Raw genomic sequence first — 21,598 nt, forward strand, 5'->3', positions numbered from 1 at the left:
TATGTGTGTATATATATATATATGTGTGTGTGTGTGTATGTATGTATATATATATATATATGCATGTATATATGTATGTATATATATATATATATACAGTGTATATATATATATACATACATATGCATGTATATATATATATATATATATATATATATATATATATATATATATGCAGTATGTATATATATATATATATATATATATATATATATATATATGTGTGTCTTGATTGGATTATCCAGAGAATAGTGCTCGATACCGTGGTAGAGCGCAATATGTAGGTGTTGGAAAAATCACAAGACTATTTCATCTCTACAGAACTGTTTCATGAGGGGTTCCCTCAATCATCAGGAAATTTTTCTCCTGATGAAAATCTCCTGATGATTGAGGGAACCCCTCATGAAACAGTTCTGTAGAGATGAAGTAGTCTTGTGATTTTTCCCACACCTATATATATATATATATATATATATATATATATATATATATATATATATATATATATATATATATATATATATATATATATATAAGGCAACACTTTAGATTGGGGAACATATTTACCATTAATTAGTTGCTTATTAACATGCAAATTAATAACTTATCGGTTCTTAATTAGTCATTATTAAGTACTTTTTATTCTACATGGCCTTATTATGCAACCAGTAAGACATTAACTAAGAGTTAACTAAACCTAACCCTACCCCTTATATATTACCCTAGTGTCCAAATATCTCGAAATTAAGTCTTTCTTACTTTAATAAGCAAATAGTTAATGGTGAATATGTTCCCCATACTATATATATATATATATATATATATATCATTTGTTCTTGAGTTTTGGTGGTACAATTGATACTCATGTTTTCAAATAAATAAAGAATGGTGTTATTAATTGTGAATTTGAAATCAATCCAAAATATTGGTGATTATTATCCCGTTACGTCTCCCCCTCTCCCAATGCTGGGGGGGGGGCTCAGTCGGCTCAGCAGTCACTATCCACTCACACTTTTAAGAACTTGGCCCACGGGAACAAACACGCAGATATTTTCAAAAATGTTTAAAACAAACAAAAAAAGGTGACACGTAACACCTTGTTGTCTTTAAAATCAGCGCTCACAAGGAAACATCAATGTTTTGAATCCTGTTCAGCCTTTGTTCTAAGTGTTCTAAAGTGTTTGCCTCATGTAGGATTGATGAAGTAATAATAATTGTTATTATTATTATTATTATTATTATTGATGTCATTCTTTAGTGATGGCTGACGTTCCAACTGTCGTTGCAGGTGACAGACGGCTCGGTGATTGCTCTGGTGCCCAAACAGAACTCGGCATACAACATCTCCAACTCGTCCACCTTCACCAAATCTCTCAGCAGATACGGTACGCGAGAAGGTGTGTGTGTGTGTGTGTGTGTTAGTGTGTTGGTGTGTGTGCATCTGTGTTTACCCGTGCATGCAACGTGGCAACCTTCACATTCAGATGAAAACTACTCAGACCAGATGTACTCCGCATAGAAGTCGATCAATTATCTACCCTTGTGTGGTGTTCAGGACTGTGGGACCCGTTTTCATTTTTTATGAAAAGAAAAATTATACAATTAATTAATTTTTCAAACTGAAAATGGCTCATTTTCTGTGAAGAACGTATATCAGAATACATATTTAATGACCACACACCATACACCCCCCCTACACATTTCTATTACATATAAGATGTCGGGGTCCACTGGACCCGGGGCTAATAGAATTATGGAAATGAATGTTCTTTGTAACACACACCCACCCACACCTGGCCTAGATCGGAGGAGGACAGAGTGTAGGTACACAGAGCATCAAATGTGCGAGAAAAAGAGAGCAGACCGTGTTGACAATGTTGGAAGCTTGTGTGGGAACTGCAGGTGCAGGAACACAAAAAGAAGAATGCCTGTGGAATGCAGAAACCAGCAGAGGAATTTTCCGTGTCACGTTCATATTGTTGTTACTCAGCCAGCGTTTGTGGGTCTGATGGACCGGTTGCATTTTTGTGGCTTTTAATGCCTCACATTCAAACACTCTTATGTTAAAATACTGAACAGATGTTTACCTTATCCCAATAAAAATATGTTCAGTATTGATATGTTCAGTACGTACCTCGGTTTAGAGGTCACGGTTCGGTTCATTTTCGGTACAGTAAGAAAACTACAAAATATGCATATTTTGGGTTATTTATTTACCAAATTTGTAAACAATGGCATAACATACATATACACATATACAGTCAGGGTCCATTGCCAGGGTTAATGTGGTCAACATATATCAAATAAAAACTAAATAAGATAAGGCTCAGAATGGTTTCTTAACAAAACCTTTCTACGTATAAAGTGTTTTCTTGATTGATTGATTGAGACTTTTATTAGTAGATGTTGCTCCGATTGAATAAAATGAAAAAACTTTTCTTCTACAGATAAAAAGGGCAACATTAAACAGTTTCAAGTCAACTCAGCCTCAGATTAACTTTTCTTTCCCCCCCAGCCTGGCTAACTTAGCAGTAAGAGGATATATATGGGCTCATTGTTCTTCCACCATAGAAGTGGGTCAAAATCTAGTTTTTAATGCAATATGGACTTAAGTCTGCTGCTATAAAAACATTTGTTTTTGCTTTAGCCCTGCCTGACTCGCCGAGGAGAGGCTGCTTGAATGCGGTGGTGACGCTTCAAATGGGTTAGCATGTGTTAGGAGAGTAGCCTATGTGTGTGTGTGGCCCTCTATTATGTGACAGCATGTGACGTCATTGAGTGTGTGGGCGAGCGAGGTGAGGGAGTGTAGCGTGAGTGCCGGGAGTGGCTGGTGTTTTGTTGGATTGGCTGTGTGCAAGACCTCAATAAAGCCACAATTTGCAACTCATCGCCGGACTCTTCCTTTACCCTGGAGTCCGGAGTTGTGGAGACCCACTGCTGGGTAGAGTGAAGGGTGTTGCCCCCGAGAATACATCAGCCCCAGAGGAGTGTCTCCCCTGTGCTCCTCGACTACGGTCTGGGAGCCGAAAGCAGGAAAGGTGCGACCCATGTTTGACGTGTTGTCAGAAGCAGCTGCTGAACAATATCGGCAAACCTCCGTCCTCCATTGTTGTATCGTGCAGCCAAAGTGTTCTTAAACGGTAGATCTTAACGAGACATAAGGGTCTTCCAGCTCTGGCTTTTACATGTTGTTCTAGCCCGGTCGCTGGTAGCATCAATCAATCAATCAATGTTTACTTATATAGCCCTAAATCACTAGTGTCTCAAAGGGCTGCATGTGTACTCGTTCAGTACACCTCCAAACCAAACCGAAACCCCCGTACCAAAACGGTTCAATACAAATACACGTACCGTTACACCCCTATTAACAGATGTTTACCTTGTCCCAATAAACATCTGATCAGTATTTTAACATAAAAGTGTTTAATTGTGAGGCATTAAAAGCCACAAAAATGCAATGGGTCCATCAGACCCACAAACGCTGGCTGAGTAACAACAATATGAACCTTGCACGGAAAATTTCTCTGCCAGTTTCTGCATCCCACAGGGATTCTTCTTTTGTGTTTCTGCACTTGCGGTTCCCACACAAGGTTGCAACATTGTCTGCTCTCTTTTTCTCGCACATTTGACCCACTGATGTGCTGTGTACCTACACTCTGTCCTCCTGTCCAGGCCTGCTGTTCAGTATTTTACCATAAACGTGTTTGATTTTCGAGGCATTAAAGCCTCATAAATGCAACGGGTCCTTCAGACCCACAAACGCTGGCTAACATGAACATTAGACAAGGGTTAAATGTCACCATGACAAACCAACTTACATCCCCCGTCACAATCCTTCTCCACCTCCGTGGACCCGCTCCTGATTCTCTTGTTGACATTTTGATCCTGTCCGTCCTGCTCGGTCACACATGGAGGAGGAGAACGTGCATGTCACAAAGTAAGAGGATCATCAAATTGAAGGACGGACAGACAAATGTATTCTCTGACGGCTGACATGCAAGAGGAGGAAGATGTCACTTTTTAGAAACATTTCACCCTTTTTACACCTTTTTTTTTAACTTCATCTGATGAATTATTTTTTTTTACTTCATTTCTCCCCGCAATACAACATAAAAAATTATATCTTTTCACATCACAGTGTCAGTGAGTCGTTTTGGCGTCATTTCATATTTTTTTCAATGACATTCGTTTTATTCCCACTTCCAATATATATTACTAACACTTATCCTATATTATAAAAACTTTTTTATGTATTGTTACGTTTGGACCAGATGTTCCTCTCGCTGGGAATTTAACTGCTCGTCACCCCCAAGTTCTTTTGATGACACATAAGCTGATTTTAAATGAATCCCAGACAGAATAGGTATTTTGACATTTTATTCCAAAGCTTTGGAGAGACCAATCTATAAACAACACATTCAAATCACATCGCCCAAGTTGATCTGAAAACCCTCTCGAAGTCTTGCCTTTTTTTCTACCACTCACTCCCCCCCCTCAAAAAAAAAGAGCGAATACACTTATCTATTGTCTTTCTCAGCTGGAGACAGAAAGAGATAGGAAGAAGGAGTATCGCTGTTCCTGCATTCCAAGCACAAGGTCGTCTCCAGTGCACCATCGGTCAGGAGATAGGGAAAAGATAAACAGAGTACAAGATGGAACACTAGCTATTTCAAATATGACTATAGAGCATAGAAATAACTTTTAAATATGGATATATGTAGATATCTATCTCCGTCAGTATGTATTTTTGTGCAGCCTCCCTCCCATGCACCTTTAAAACCTCTTAAGGCGCAAGCTGTTTGTTTACATGCTTTTTTTTTTTAATTTCTCTTTGCTATTTGGGCTTATTGGACCCTAATTAGAATAAAAACTAATAATCATCTCTTGATATGCTGTACTTAGTCCATAAGTACACAAACGTGTACGTCATGTTTAGTGACATGCTAATTTCTTATTTTTACGCTTTTTTTCCCCCAAATTCCATTGTATGTTATACTCTTCTAACTCCACCAGATGGCAGTATAAGTGTCCACATAAGTGGCCACAAGACCCCAATTCAGTAGTGTACACAATTTTGGAAATAAGAGCTAAAAGGTGCTGTCCACGCATGTGGCCACTAAGCCTTTAAAGTCCATCCCTCCATTTGCTACCACTTATTCCCTCCGGGGTCGCGGGGTGCGCTGGCGCCTAGCTCAGCTACAATCGGGCGGAAGGCGGGTTACACCCTGGACAAGTCGCCAACTCATCGCTTTTTTTTTTTTAATTTCTCTTTGCTATTTGGGCTTATTGGACTCTAATTAGAATAAAAACTAAGAATCATCTCTTGATATGCTGTACTTAGTCCATAAGTACACAAACGTGTACGTCATGTTTAGTGACATGCTAATTTCTTATTTTTACGCTTTTTTTCCCCCAAATTCCATTGTATGTTATACTCTTCTGACACCACCAGATGGCAGTATAAGTCTCCACATAAGTGGCCACAATACCCCAATTCAGTAGTGTACACAATTTTGGAAATAAGAGCTAAAAAGTGCTGTCCACACATGTGGCCACTAGGCCTTTAAAAGTACATCCATTCTTTTTCTACCGCTTATTCCCTTTTTTTTATGTAGCAAATGCAAAATATGCAACATTTTCCCCAAAAAATATTTCAAAGTGGAAAATTTAACGTGACGTAATTGGAGCCTTGAATAGGTCAATAATTCATAATGACATTGATTTTGATTCATTATTATTTTTTTAAAGAAAGAAACAGCCTGCATGGCAGCTTTGTGTTATTAGAGTAAACATTGCAACATTTTCTTGTTACATTTCACCCGTTTGCTCTTTTATATCACTTTTTACCTTTTAAAAACTTTTCAATCGTATTTTTAAAATGTGCCGACGGGCCGTAAAAAAAATTACCTGCGGGCCGCATTTTGGACACCCTTTCTCTAATTGAACATCTCAGAACATTTGGGGGGGGTTAAAAAACTGTTAGTATCATGAAAGTTATACAGTTTTATATTTGAAGATGCATTGCTGACACAAATGGACTTTTGGTGTTCCGCCTGTGTAGATCGGTCCAGAACTGATAACACACCCCAGCTCTGTTTGATATCACCAACTCTCCTAACGGTAAAAATGGATCTCCAAGTCACGTGGAGTCTTTCCTCCCGCCAGAGAGCATGCTGAGAACGGCCAGCAGTCCAGATAGTCTGCGCTCCAGGACCCCCATGATCACGCCCGACCTGGAGAGCGGCACCAAACTCTGGCACCTGGTCAAGAACCACGACCACTCGGACCAGAGGGAGGGGGACAGAGGCAGCAAGATGGTCTCTGAGATCTACCTGACCAGGCTGCTGGCCACCAAGGTGAGGGCAAGGAGCTAAAAGGCTCACTTCCACCGTCAACAACCCCGATGACCTTTTTTATGTGGAGGTCTTGCAGCTAATTAACATTGTTCATAACCTTTAGCACCGAAAAAAAACAAAAACGTGTGTTTCTTAATTAGTGGATTGACCTTTGACTATTGAGTTGTTTGTTGCTGTTAGTCTCTTGCTGGCCTCAGGGCTTATGAAGCGAGACTCTTTAATCATTACGTCCCAAATTCCTACCAGGACACACTTCCTGCACAGGTGCATGCCATGGATTGGTTTGAAACTGATGCAGCTCTGGGATTATTCTGTTTTCTATTAGACTTGGACTTAGACTTCGAAAATCTTTATTGTGTCCGAGGGACAATTTGGTTTGCAGCAGTAGTCGTTAAAAACAAGGTACAACAGTAAAAACAAGGTACAACAATAAAAACAAGGTACAACAGTAAAAACAAGGTACAGCAGTAAAAACAAGGTACAACAATAAAAACAAGGTACAACAGTATAAACAAGGTACAACAGTAAAAACAAGGTACAGCAATAAAAACTAAGGTAAAACAGTATAAACAAGGTACAACAGTAAAAACAAGGTACAGCAGTAAAAACAAGGTATAGCAGAAAAAACAAGGTAAAACAATAAAAACAAGGTACAACAGTAAAAACAAAGTATAGCAGAAAAAACAAGGTAAAACAATAAAAACAAGGTACAACAGTAAAAACAAGGTACAGCAGTAAAAACAAGGTCCAGCAGTAAAAACAAAGTACAACAATAAAAACAAGGTACAACAGTATAAACAAGGTACAACAGTACAAACAAGGCACAACAATAAAAGCAAGGTACATCAGTAAAATTAAGGTAAAGCAGTAAAAACCAGGTACAGCATTAAAACATGGTACAACAGTAAAAACGAGGTACAACAGTAAAAACAAGGTACACCAGTAAAATTAAGCAGTAAAAACAGGGTACAACAGTAAAAACGAGGTACAACAGTAAAAACAAGGTACACCAGTAAAATTAAGCAGTAAAAACAAGGTACAACAGTAAAAACAAGGTACAATAGTAAAAAAACAAGGTACAACAGTAAAATCAAGGTACAACAGTAAAAACAAGGTACAGCAGTAAAAACAAGGTACAACAGTAAAAAACAAGCTACAACAGTAAAAACAAGGTACACCAGTAAAAAACAAGGTACAACACTACAAACAAGTTAAAACAAGGTAAAACAGTAAAAACAAGGTAAAACAGTGAAAACAAGGTACAACACTACAAACAAGTTAAAACAAGGTAAAACAGTAAAAACAAGGTACAACAGTAAAAACACGGTAAAACAGTAAAAACAAGGTACAACAGTAAAAACAAGGTAAAACAGTAAAAACAGCGTACAACGGTAAAAACAAGGTAAAACATTAAAAACAAGGCACAACAATAAAAAACAAGGTACAACACTACAAACAAGGTACAACAGTAAAAACAAGGTACAGCAGTAAAAACAAGGTACAACAATAAAAACAAGGTACAACAGTAAAAACAAGGTACAACAATATAAACAAGGTACAACAGTAAAAACAAGGTCCAGCAGTAAAAACAAGGTACAGCAGTAAAAACAAGGTCCAGCAGTAAAAACAAGGTACAACAATAAAAACAAGGTACAACAGTAAAAACAAGGTACAGTAGTAAAAACAAGGTACGACAGTAAAAACAAGGTACAACAATATAAACAAGGTACAACAGTATAAACAAGGTACACCATTAAAAACAAGGTACACCAGTAAAAACAAGATAAACAAGGTACACCAGTAAAAACAAGGTACAGAAGTAAAAGCAAGGTACAACAGTAAAAACAAAGTACAGAAGTAAAAGCAAGGTACAATAGTAAAAACAAGGTACAACAGTAAAAACAAGGTACAACAGTAAAAACAAGGTACAACAGTACAAACAAGGTACACCAGCAATAAAAACAAGGTACAACAGTAAAAACAAGGTACAGCATTAAAAACAAAGTACAACAGTACAAACAAGGTACACCAGCAATAAAAACAAAGTACAACAATAAAAACAAGGTACAACAGTAAAAACAAGGTACAACAGTAAAAACAAGGTACAACAGTACAAACAAAGTACACCAGCAATAAAAACAAAGTACAACAATAAAAACGAGGTACAACAGTAAAAACAAGGTACAACAATAAAAACAAAGTACAACAATAAAAACAAGGTACAACAGTAAAAACAAGGTACAACAGTACAAACAAAGTACACCAGCAATAAAAACAAAGTACAACAATAAAAACAAGGTACAACAGTAAAAACAAGGTACAACAGTACAAACAAAGTACACCAGCAATAAAAACAAAGTACAACAATAAAAACAAGGTACAACAGTAAAAACAAGGTACAACAATAAAAACAAGGTACAACAGTAAACACAAGGTAGTCCTGTGGTGTGTTTGAGGACCGTGTGACAAAGAGAAACTCTCGTCACAAATACAGCCCCACAACTAAGTGGGCGGTCGCCTACAGCCGCACTAACCTGATGTACAAGCTCCTTTGGTACCTGGGTGGCATCTCACCTTTTGTTCCGCCTCCTTCCCCAACGACAGGGGACGCTGCAGAAGTTTGTGGACGACCTGTTCGAGACCATCTTCAGCACGGCTCACCGGGGCAGCGCCTTGCCGCTGGCCATCAAGTACATGTTCGATTTCCTGGACGAGCAGGCCGACAAACACTCCATCTCCGACTCGGACGTGCGGCACACGTGGAAGAGCAACTGGTGAGTGGACCGGCCGGCGGCTTGAGTGACAGCTGTCAACAATGTTCCTGTCGTCTGTGCTAACAGCGGAACCTCCATTTACACACTTAATTGGTTCTTGAACAGCCGGGCTGTGTATCCAACACAATTGGATTCAGTTCTAAGGGGTCATCGATTCGGTTCTAAGGGGTTAATGATACCATTCAAAATCTATACTTTATAATAACATTGGATGGCAGTTCTATGATTATATCAATACATTTATATATTACTTAAAAGAAAAAGGGTTTTCTAAAAATAGCTCAAATAGCAGCACTTACCAGTGAGCTGCCTCAATTTTTTAAATTTTATTTATTTACTAACAAGCTGGTCTCGTTTTGCTCGACATTTTTAATTCTAAGAGAGACAAAACTCAAATAGAATTTGAAAATCCAAGAAAATATTTTAAAGACTTGGTCTTGACTTGTTTAAATAAATTCTTTTTTTTTTTTTACTTTGCTTCTTATAACTTTCAGAAAGACTTATTTTGAGAAAAAACACAACCTTAAAAATGATTTTAGGATTTTTAAACGCATATAACTTTTTACCTTTTAAATTCCTTCCTCTTCTTTCCTGACAATTTAAATCAATGTTCAAGTATTTTTTTTTTTTTTTTGTAAAGAATAATAAATACATTTTAATTTAATTCTTCATTTTAGCTTCTGTTTTTTCGACGAAGAATCTTTGTGAAATATTTCTTCAAAATTCTGATTAAAATTAAAAAAAAATAATTATGGCAATTCTACAAAATCTGTAGAATCTAATTTAAATCTTATTTGAAAGTCTTTTAAAAATTTTGTTCTGGAAAATCTAGAAGAAATAATGATTTGTCTTTGTTAGAAATATAGCTAACAAAGTGCAGATTGGATTTGAACCTATTTAAAACATGTCATCAAAATTCTAAAATTAATCTTAATCAGGAAAAATGACTAATGATGTTCCATAAATTCTTTTTAAAAAATTTTCAAATTAGCTAGTTTTTCTTCTCATCTTTTTTCGGTTGATTTTGAATTTTAAAGAGTGGAAATTGAAGATAAACTAGGTTTCGAAATTGTATTTTCGTTTTTTTTGTGTGTTTTCTTCTCTTTTAAAACGTTCAATTAAGTGTTTTTTTCATCATTTATTCTCTACAAAAAACATTTTGTAAAAAGGAAAAAAAAAATGTACGACAGAAATACCCATTTTTTTATACATATATATTTATTTATTAAAGGTAAATAAAGCAAAAACAGAAGCTAAAATGAAGAATTAAATGAAAATGTATTTATTATTCTTTACAATAAAAACATATAAATTTACTTAAACACTGATTTAAATTGTCAGGAAAGAAGAGGAAGGAATTTAAAAGGTAAAAAGGTATATGTGTTTAAAAATCCCTAAAATCATTTTTAAGGTTGTATTTTTTCTCTAAAATTGTCTTTCTGAAAGAAGCCAAGTAAATACATTTAAAAGGTAAAAAGGTATATGTGTTTAAAAATCCCTAAAATCATTTTTAAGGTTTTTTTTTTCTCTAAAATTGTCTTTCTGAAAGAAGCCAAGTAAAAAAATAAATGAATTTCTTTAAACAAGTGAAGACCAAGTCTTTAAAATATTTTCTTGGATTTTCAAATTCTATTTGAGTTTTGTCTCTTTTAGAATTAAAAATATCGAGCAAAGCGAGACCAGCTTGCTTAAGTAAATAAAACTTAAAAAATTTAAGGCGGCTCACTGGTAAGTGCTGCTATTTGAGCCATTTTTAGAACAGGCCAGCGGGCGACTCATCTGGTCCTTACGGGCGACCTGGTGCCCGTTTGTATTTTTGAACCCGAGTCCATCTTCCTGCAGCCTTCCACTGCGCTTCTGGGTGAACGTGATCAAGAACCCGCAGTTTGTGTTCGACATCCACAAAAACAGCATCACGGACGCCTGCCTGTCCGTGGTGGCCCAGACCTTCATGGACTCCTGTTCCACGTCCGAGCACAAACTAGGAAAGGACTCGCCGTCCAACAAGCTGCTCTACGCTAAAGACATCCCCAACTACAAGAACTGGGTGGAGAGGTGCGTCACGCCCGCCGCCGCCGCCTCGCCGCTGCTCTGCTGTCTGCGGGCGTTGACCCGCCCGTGTGTGTCCTCAGGTACTACTCTGACATCTCCAGGATGTCGGCCATCAGCGACCAGGACATGAGCGCCTACCTGGCCGAGCAGTCCCGCCTGCACGCCAACCAGTTCAACAGCATGTCGGCGCTGCATGAGATCTACTCCTACATCGTCAAGTACAAAGATGAGGTCAGCAAACGGCGAGGAGAGCATCTCTGCAATTGTTGTTGTGTAAATCTTGTGTTGGAACCACACCAATATTTTGGTACCGCTACTAAAGGTATTTCAGTATTTTTCTAAATGAAGGGGACCGCAAAAAAAATGTAATTATTGGCTTTATTTTAACAAATACATTTTAGAGTACATTAAACCTATGTTTATTTTAGCAGTTAAGTCCTTAAATAAAATAGTGAGCATACTAGACAACTTGTCTTTTAGTAGTAGGTAGACAAACAAGTCTGTTAATGGTCCTAAAACCAAGTTCACCAACTAAAACCGAGAGTTTTTCTACCAACTAAAACCAAGTCTGTTACACGTTAGTTTTGTTTATTATTGTAGTTAAGTCCTTAAATAAAATAGTGAACATACTAGACAACTTGTCTTTTAGTAGTAAGTAAATAAACAAGTCTGTTAATGGTCCTAAAACCAAGTTCACCAACTAAAACCGAGAGTTTTTCTACCAACTAAAACCAAGTCTGTTACACGTTAGTTTTGTTTATTATTGTAGTTAAGTCCTTAAATAAAATAGTGAACATACTAGACAACTTGTCTTTTAGTAGTAAGTAAACAAACAAGTCTGTTAATGGTCCTAAAACCAAGTTCACCAACTAAAACCGAGAGTTTTTCTACCAACTAAAACCAAGTCTGTTACACGTTAGTTTTGTTTATTATTGTAGTTAAGTCCTTAAATAAAATAGTGAACATACTAGACAACTTGTCTTTTAGTAGTAAGTAAACAAACAAGTCTGTTAATGGTCCTAAAACCAAGTTCACCAACTAAAACCGAGAGTTTTTCTACCAACCAAAACCAAGTCTGTTACACGTTAGTTTTGTTTATTATTGTAGTTAAGTCCTTAAATAAAATAGTGAACATACTACACAACTTGTCTTTTAGTATTAAGTAAACAAACAAGTCTGTTAATGGTCCTAAAACCAAGTTCACCAACTAAAACCGAGAGTTTTTCTACCAACTAAAACCAAGTCTGTTACACGTTAGTTTTGTTTATTATTGTAGTTAAGTCCTTAAATAAAATAGTGAACATACTAGACAACTTGTCTTTTTAGTAGTAAGTAAACAAACAAGTCTGTTAATGGTCCTAAAACCAAGTTCACCAACTAAAACCGAGAGTTTTTCTACCAACCAAAACCAAGTCTGTTACACGTTAGTTTTGTTTATTATTGTAGTTAAGTCCTTAAATAAAATAGTGAACATACTAGACAACTTGTCTTTTAGTAGTAAGTAAATAAACAAGTCTGTTAATGGTCCTAAAACCAAGTTCACCAACTAAAACCGAGAGTTTTTCTACCAACCAAAACCAAGTCTGTTACACGTTAGTTTTGTTTATTATTGTAGTTAAGTCCTTAAATAAAATAGTGAACATGCTACACAACTTGTCTTTTAGTATTAAGTAAACAAACAAGTCTGTTAATGGTCCTAAAACCAAGTTCACCAACTAAAACCGAGAGTTTTTCTACCAACTAAAACCAAGTCTGTTACACGTTAGTTTTGTTTATTATTGTAGTTAAGTCCTTAAATAAAATAGTGAACATACTAGACAACTTGTCTTTTAGTAGTAAGTAAACAAACAAGTCTGTTAATGGTCCTAAAACCAAGTTCACCAACTAAAACCGAGAGTTTTTCTACCAACCAAAACCAAGTCTGTTACACGTTAGTTTTGTTTATTATTGTAGTTAAGTCCTTAAATAAAATAGTGAACATACTAGACAACTTGTCTTTTAGTAGTAAGTAAATAAACAAGTCTGTTAATGGTCCTAAAACCAAGTTCACCAACTAAAACCGAGAGTTTTTCTACCAACCAAAACCAAGTCTGTTACACGTTAGTTTTGTTTATTATTGTAGTTAAGTCCTTAAATAAAATAGTGAACATACTACACAACTTGTCTTTTAGTATTAAGTAAACAAACAAGTCTGTTAATGGTCCTAAAACCAAGTTCACCAACTAAAACCGAGAGTTTTTCCACCAACTAAAACCAAGTCTGTTACACGTTAGTTTTGTTTATTATTGTAGTTAAGTCCTTAAATAAAATAGTGAACATACTAGACAACTTGTCTTTTAGTAGTAGGTAGACAAACAAGTCTGTTAATGGTCCTAAAACCAAGTTCACCAACTAAAACCGAGAGTTTTTCTACCAACTAAAACCAAGTCTGTTACACGTTAGTTTTGTTTATTATTGTAGTTAAGTCCTTAAATAAAATAGTGAACATACTAGACAACTTGTCTTTTAGTAGTAAGTAAATAAACAAGTCTGTTAATGGTCCTAAAACCAAGTTCACCAACTAAAACCGAGAGTTTTTCTACCAACTAAAACCAAGTCTGTTACACGTTAGTTTTGTTTATTATTGTAGTTAAGTCCTTAAATAAAATAGTGAACATACTAGACAACTTGTCTTTTAGTAGTAAGTAAACAAACAAGTCTGTTAATGGTCCTAAAACCAAGTTCACCAACTAAAACCGAGAGTTTTTCTACCAACTAAAACCAAGTCTGTTACACGTTAGTTTTGTTTATTATTGTAGTTAAGTCCTTAAATAAAATAGTGAACATACTAGACAACTTGTCTTTTAGTAGTAAGTAAACAAACAAGTCTGTTAATGGTCCTAAAACCAAGTTCACCAACTAAAACCGAGAGTTTTTCTACCAACTAAAACCAAGTCTGTTACACGTTAGTTTTGTTTATTATTGTAGTTAAGTCCTTAAATAAAATAGTGAACATACTAGACAACTTGTCTTTTAGTAGTAAGTAAACAAACAAGTCTGTTAATGGTCCTAAAACCAAGTTCACCAACTAAAACCGAGAGTTTTTCTACCAACCAAAACCAAGTCTGTTACACGTTAGTTTTGTTTATTATTGTAGTTAAGTCCTTAAATAAAATAGTGAACATACTAGACAACTTGTCTTTTAGTAGTAAGTAAATAAACAAGTCTGTTAATGGTCCTAAAACCAAGTTCACCAACTAAAACCGAGAGTTTTTCTACCAACCAAAACCAAGTCTGTTACACGTTAGTTTTGTTTATTATTGTAGTTAAGTCCTTAAATAAAATAGTGAACATACTACACAACTTGTCTTTTAGTATTAAGTAAACAAACAAGTCTGTTAATGGTCCTAAAACCAAGTTCACCAACTAAAACCGAGAGTTTTTCCACCAACTAAAACCAAGTCTGTTACACGTTAGTTTTGTTTATTATTGTAGTTAAGTCCTTAAATAAAATAGTGAACATACTAGACAACTTGTCTTTTAGTAGTAAGTAAACAAACAAGTCTGTTAATGGTCCTAAAACCAAGTTCACCAACTAAAACCGAGAGTTTTTCTACCAACCAAAACCAAGTCTGTTACACGTTAGTTTTGTTTATTATTGTAGTTAAGTCCTTAAATAAAATAGTGAACATACTAGACAACTTGTCTTTTAGTAGTAAGTAAATAAACAAGTCTGTTAATGGTCCTAAAACCAAGTTCACCAACTAAAACCGAGAGTTTTTCTACCAACCAAAACCAAGTCTGTTACACGTTAGTTTTGTTTATTATTGTAGTTAAGTCCTTAAATAAAATAGTGAACATACTAGACAACTTGTCTTTTAGTAGTAAGTAAACAAACAAGTCTGTTAATGGTCCTAAAACCAAGTTCACCAACTAAAACCGAGAGTTTTTCTACCAACCAAAACCAAGTCTGTTACACGTTAGTTTTGTTTATTATTGTAGTTAAGTCCTTAAATAATATAGTGAACATACTAGACAACTTGTTTTTTAGTAGTAAGTAAACAAACAAATCCGTTAGTGGTCTTAAAACCAAGTCCACCAAATAAAACCAAGTCTGTTACATGTTAAGTTTGTTTATTATTGCGGTTAAGTCCTTAAATAAAATAGTGAGCATACTAGACAACTTGTCTTTTAGTAGTAAGTAAACAAACAAGACCGTTGATGGTCCTAAAACCAATTCCTCAAACTAAAACCAAGAGTTCTTCTACCAACTAAAACCAAGTTGGTTGCACATTAAGTTTGTTTATTATTGTATTTAAGTCCTTAAATAAAATAGTGAACATACTAGAAAACTTCCATCAATCCATCCATCCATTTTCTACCGCTTATTCCCTTTTGGGGTCGGGGGGGCGCTGGCGCCTATCTCAGCTACAATTGTAGCTGAGATAGTAGTAAGTAAACAAACAGGTCCTTTAATAGTCTTAAAACCAAGTCCTCCACCTTAAACTAAGTCCTCTAACTAAAACCAAGTCTGTTACATGTTAAGTTTGTTTATTATTGCGGTTAAGGCCTTAAATAAAATAGTGAACATACTAGACAACTTGTCTTTTAGTAGTAAGTAAACAAACAGGTCCTTTAATAGTCTTAAAACCGAGTCCTCCACCTAAAACTAAGTCCTCTAACTAAAACCAAGTCCTCCACCTAAAACCAAGCGTTCTTCTACCAACTAAAACCAAGTCTGTTACATGTTAAGTTTGTTTATTATTGCGGTTAAGCCCTTAAATAAAATAGTGAACATACTAGACAACTTGTCTTTTAGTAGTAAGTAAACAAACAAGTCCGTTAATGGTCCTAAAACCAAGTCCGCCACCTAAAACCAAAAGTTCTTCTACCAACTGAAACTAATTCCGTTACACGTTGAGTTTTTTATTATTGCAGTTAAGTCCTTAAATAAAATAGTGAACGTACTAGAAAACTTGTCTATTAGTAGTAAGTAAGCAAACAAGTCTGATAGTGGTCTTAAAACCAAGTCCTCCACCTAAAACCAAGTCCTCCAACTAAAACCAAGTCTGTTACATCTTAAGTTTGTTTATTATTGCAGTTAAGTCCTTAAGTAAAATAGTGAACATACTACACAACTTGTCTTTTAGTAGTAAGTAAACAAACAAATCTGATAATGGTCTTAAAACCAAGTCCACCAACTAAAACCAAGAGGAGTTCTTCTACCAACTAAAACAAAGTTTGTTACACATTAAGTTTGTTTATCATTGCAGTTAAGTCGTTAAATAAAATAGTGAACATACTACACAACTTGTCTTTTAGTAGTAAGTAAACAAACAAGTCTGTTAATGGTCCTAACACCATGTCCTCAAACTAAAACCAAGAGTTCTTCTACCAACTAAAACCAAGTCCGTTACACGTTAAGATTGTTTATTATTCTAATTAAGTCCTTAAATAAAATAGTGAACGTAATAGACAACTTGTCTTTTAGTAGTAAGTAAACAAACAAGTCCGTTAATGATTCTAAAACCAAGTCCTCCACCTAAAACCAAGTCCTCCAACTAAAATCAAGAGTTCTTCTAACAAATAAAACCAAGTCCGTTACACGTTAGTTATTGCAGTTAAGTCCTTAAATAAAATAGTGAACGTACTACACAACTTGTCTTTTAGTAGTAAGTAAACAAACTAGTCCGCTAATGGTCCTAAAACCAAGTCCTCCATCTAAAACCAAGAGTTCTTCTACCTACTAAAACCAACTCCGTTACACGTTAGTTTTGTTTATCATTGCAGTTAAGTCCTTAAATAAAATAGTGAACATACTAGACAACTTGTCTTTAAGTAATAAGTAAACAAACAAGTCCGTTAATGATCCTAAAACCTAGTCCTCCAACTAAAACCAAGAGTTCTTCTACCAGCTAAAACCAAGTCGGTTGCACGTTAATTTGTTTATTATTTTAGTTAAGTCCTTAAATAAAATAGTGAACATACTAGACAAGTTGTCCTATAGTAGTAAGTAAACAAACATGTCCTTTAATAGTCTTAAAACCAAGTCCTCCACCTAAAACTAAGTCCACTAACTAAAACCAAGTCCACCAACTAAAACCAAGTCCTTTACACGTTAAGTTTGTTTATTATTGCAGTTAAGTCTTTAAGTAAAATAGTGAACATACTAGACAACTTGTCTTTTAGTAGTAAGTAAACAAACAAGTCTGTTAATGGTCCTAAAACCAAGTCCACAAACTAAAACCAAGTCCGTTACATGTTAAGTTTGTTTATTATTGCAGTTAAGTCCTTAAATAAAATAGTGAACATACTAGACGACTTGTCTTTTAGTAGTATGTAAACAAACAAGTCTGTTAATGGTCTTAAAACCAAGTCCACCAACTTAAACCATGAGGAGTTCTTCTATCAACTAAAACCAAGTCTGTTGAAATCGCCATGCAAAATCGCTAATGCTAATCTTTGGCATTCATCCATCCATCCATTTCCTACCGCTTGTTCCTTTTAGGGTGGCGGGGTTGCTGGAGCCTATCTCATCAGGCTAGCAGGTTTTGGCTATACTTTTGAAAAAACGTAACATTACTTAGAGGCAGTCCGGCGGCGTCCTCGACTGCTTGTTTCCCGGCCAAGTGCTTGAACCGCCGGGCCGAGTCGTGACGTCACATGCAACAGAGGTATCGTAATATGGCCCCGTTTGACGTCATGGCACCCGGTACTGCAGACAGACTTCGGTCGGTACCTATAACAGTACCAAACTGGGTCCTTATTATGATGCATTGTTTAAATGTGCTCAACTGCATGTTTCCCGGCCAAGTGTTTGAGCCGGTGTGCAGTCACGTGCATCAATGGTGTCATAAAATGACCCCGTTTGACGTCATGGTACCCAGTACTACAAACGGACTTGGGTCGGTAACTATGACAGTACCAAACTGGGTCCTTATGATACATTGTTTCAGTTGTGCTTAACTGCTTGTTTCCCGGCCAAGTGTTTGAGCCGGTGTGCAGTCACGTGCAACAAAGGTATCATAAAATGGCCCCGTTTGACGTCACGGCACCCGGTACTACGGACGGACTTGGGTTGGTACCTATAAAAGTACCAAACTGGGTCCTTATTATGATGCATTGTTTAAATTTGCTCAACTGCTTGTTTCCCGGCCCAGTGTTTGAGCCGGTTTGCAGTCACGTGCAACAATGGTGTCATAAAATGGCGCGTTCGACGTCACGGCACCCGATACTACAGACGGACTTGTGTCGGTACCTATAAAAATACCAAACTGGGTCCTTATTATGATGCATTGTTTCAGATGCGCTCGACTGCTTGTTTCCCGGCCCAGTGTTTGAGCCGGTTTGCAGTCACGTGCAACAATGGTGTCATAAAATGGCCCGTTCGACGTCACGGCACCCGATACTACAGACGGACTTGGGTCGGTACCTATAAAAGTACCAAACTGGGTCCTTATTATGATGCCTTGTTTCAGATGCGCTCGACTGCTTGTTTCCCGGCCAAGTGTTTGAGCCGGTGTGCAGTCACGTGCATCAATGGTGTCATAAAATGGCCCTGTTTGACGTCACGGCACCCGGTACTGCATACGGACTTCGGTCGGTACTTATAACAGTACCAAACTGGGTCCTTATTATGATGCATTGTTTAAATTTGCTCAACTGCTTGTTTCCCGGCCAAGTGTTTGAGCCGGTGTGCAGTCACGTGCGTCAATGGTGTCATAAAATGGCCCCGTTTGACGTCACGGCACCCGGTACTACGGACGGACTTGGGTTGGTACCTATAAAAGTACCAAACTGGGTCCTTATTATGATGCATTGTTTAAATTTGCTCAACTGCTTGTTTCCCGGCCCAGTGTTTGAGCCAGTTTGCAGTCACGTGCGTCAATGGTGTCATAAAATGGCCCCGTTCGACGTCACGGCACCCGATACTACAGACGGACTTGGGTCGGTACCTATAAAAGTACCAAACTGGGTCCTTATTATGATGCATTGTTTCAGATGTGCTCAACTGCTTATTTCCCGGCCAAGTGTTTGAGCCGGTGTGCAGTCACGTGCATCAATGGTGTCATAAAATGACCCCGTTTGACGTCATGGTACCCAGTACTACAAACGGACTTCGGTCGGTACCTATAACAGTACCAAACCGGGTCCTTATTATGATGCATTGTTTCAGATGTGCTCAACTGCTTGTTTCCCGGCCAAGTGTTTGAGCCGGTGTGCAGTCACGTGCAACAATGGTGTCATATTATGGCCCTGTTTGATGTCACGGCACCCGGTACTGCAGACGGACTTGGGTCGGTAACTATGACAGTACCAAACTGGGTCCTTATGATACATTGTTTCAGTTGTGCTCGACTGCTTGTTTTCCGGCCAAGTGTTTGAGCCGGTGTGCAGTCACGTGCAACAATGGTGTCATAAAATGGCCCCGTTTGACGTCACGGCACCCGGTACTGCAGACAGACTTGGGTCGGTACCTATAACAGTACCAAACTGGGTCCTTATTATGATACATTGTTTCAGATGTGCTCAACTGCTTGTTTCCCGGCCAAGTGTTTGAGCCGGTGTGCAGTCACGTGCAACAATGGTGTCATAATACGGCCCTGTTTGACATCACGGTACTCGGTACTGCAGACGGACTTGGGTCGGTACCTATAACAGTACCAAACTGGGTCCTTATTATGATGCATTGTTTCAGATGTGCTCGACTGCTTGTTTCCCGGCCAAGTGTTTGAGCCGGTGTGCAGTCACGTGCAACAATGGTGTCATAAAATGGCCCCGTTCGACGTCACGATACCCGGTACTACAGACGGACTTGGGTCGGTACCTAGAACAGTACCAAACCGGGTCCTTATTATGATGCATTGTTTCAGATGTGCTCGACTGCTTGTTTCCCGGCCAAGTGTTTGAGCCGGTGTGCAGTCACGTGCAACAATGGTGTCATAAAATGGCCCCGTTCGACATCACGGTACTCGGTATTGCAAACGGACTTTTATCGGTGCCTATAAAAGTAGAAACGCTGGTACCCATGATGCATTGCGTCAGGCATGTTATTTAGAAGGCGACAGTTTCCGACCTTTCCCCTCTGACCTCAGATCTTGTCGGCCTTGGAGCGGGACGAGCAGGCGAGGAGGCAGCGGCTGAGGAGCAAGCTGGAGCAGGTCATCGACACCATGGCCCTCGCCAGCTGAGGGTCGGCCGGCGTCCAATCAGGGCGCTCGCTCGCCGTCCGGCTCCTCCCCCCCCACGCAACCACCACCACAACTCCACCCCCCCAACAGTAGGACAAAGTGCAAGAGCGGCGAAGCGGTAAGTCGCAAAGACGGAGGGGGTTCTGGCAGAGATGGGCGGGGCCCAGGTGTTCACGCCATCCAGCGGACATTTTCCCCGCGCCGCCTCGTTTTTCCGGTCCGAGTCGAAGCGGCGGTCGGCTGAAAACTTCTTTTTTTTTTCTCCCTTCCGGTTTTTGTCTCCGACCGCCCACTCGGGGATCTCTCGCCACTCTCGTTTTACTGCTGAATTTGCACAATTCCCCCAGACAAACGCTACAAAGGAAGATATTCTATATAAACACCTTTTTTCAAAGACTACTTTTTTTTTTTTTTTTCTGTGTTTGTTTCGACTGGACTTCAAGTGCAAAGAAAGGAGGGAAAAAAAAAACTGAAAAAAAAAAGTTGTACCGTGCCATGTTTCCTTTGAATGTTGTTTAGTGGATGGATGCAAAGTGCTATAATGTACGATTCCCCTCAAACGCCTCGTGACTGAAGTGAAACCGAGTCGTTTGAGGCCCAGCAATGAAGTCAGCGCCTGTTTTTTTTTTAATCTGTCCTGGCGAATTCTCCGAGTTGATTTGATTTCTTCCGCACTCCAGTCTGCTTAGTGACTCGGGTGTGAGAAACCGTTCCGATGTTTGGCTTTGCCACGTGTAAAATTGTACATTTTGACGGTACGCTGAAGGCAGAGAGCAAGCCAGCGGGCCCCTGAAGGAGGGGCCCCCCGTGACCAGTCTGTGTCTGTGTGATGAAACGTGACTTTGCTGCTTTCACTCGCTTTGCTGTCCTATCCGGTCTTGACGGGGCTGCCATTCCATGCTGATCACTAATGCTGTCCTGCAAAGAGTCCTTCATGGGGGAGTCCACACCTGGTTTGCTTAAACCTGGTTTACCCAAACCAGGTTCACTTTCAACCTGGTTTACCTTCACCTGTGCGACCATTTGGACTGATCTGTCCCACACCTGCTGCAGCCCTTACACTGATTGGGTTGTAGCAAAGGTTTCTTTTCAGGTTAATTACGATTTTTATTTGCAATGATTTTTTTATTGATTTAAAAAAAAAAAAATCAAGTACATTTGTAATTTTTTTTAATTAGGTGTTTCCTCCCACCCCAAAAAAATTGAGTTTCAAATTAATCACCATTCTTATTCGTAACAATTCTTA

At 37.9% G+C, this 21,598-nt stretch overlaps 1 protein-coding gene across 4 annotated transcripts in view; it reads left to right on the plus strand.

The window, feature by feature from the left end:
* Positions 1-20,845, plus strand: part of LOC133535433 (plexin-A1-like) — a 508,851-nt gene extending 488,006 nt beyond the window's left edge. For 2 of the 4 annotated variants that reach the window (XM_061875266.1, XM_061875267.1), the window contains exons 27-32: positions 1,289-1,397; positions 6,166-6,356; positions 8,961-9,130; positions 10,973-11,185; positions 11,263-11,413; positions 20,257-20,845. In XM_061875266.1, coding sequence (XP_061731250.1) covers positions 1,289-1,397; positions 6,166-6,356; positions 8,961-9,130; positions 10,973-11,185; positions 11,263-11,413; positions 20,257-20,352 — 930 coding nt within the window. In that variant the 3' untranslated portion in view covers positions 20,353-20,845. The remainder of the gene's footprint in view (positions 1-1,288; positions 1,398-6,165; positions 6,357-8,960; positions 9,131-10,972; positions 11,186-11,262; positions 11,414-20,256) is intronic. The other 2 variants (XM_061875268.1, XM_061875269.1) reach the window with 1 other exon arrangement.
* Positions 20,846-21,598: the final 753 nt, after the last annotated feature.

The sequence above is a fragment of the Nerophis ophidion genome, linkage group LG16 (assembly GCF_033978795.1).
Source record: "Nerophis ophidion isolate RoL-2023_Sa linkage group LG16, RoL_Noph_v1.0, whole genome shotgun sequence".
Classification (NCBI taxonomy): Eukaryota; Metazoa; Chordata; class Actinopteri; order Syngnathiformes; family Syngnathidae; genus Nerophis; species Nerophis ophidion.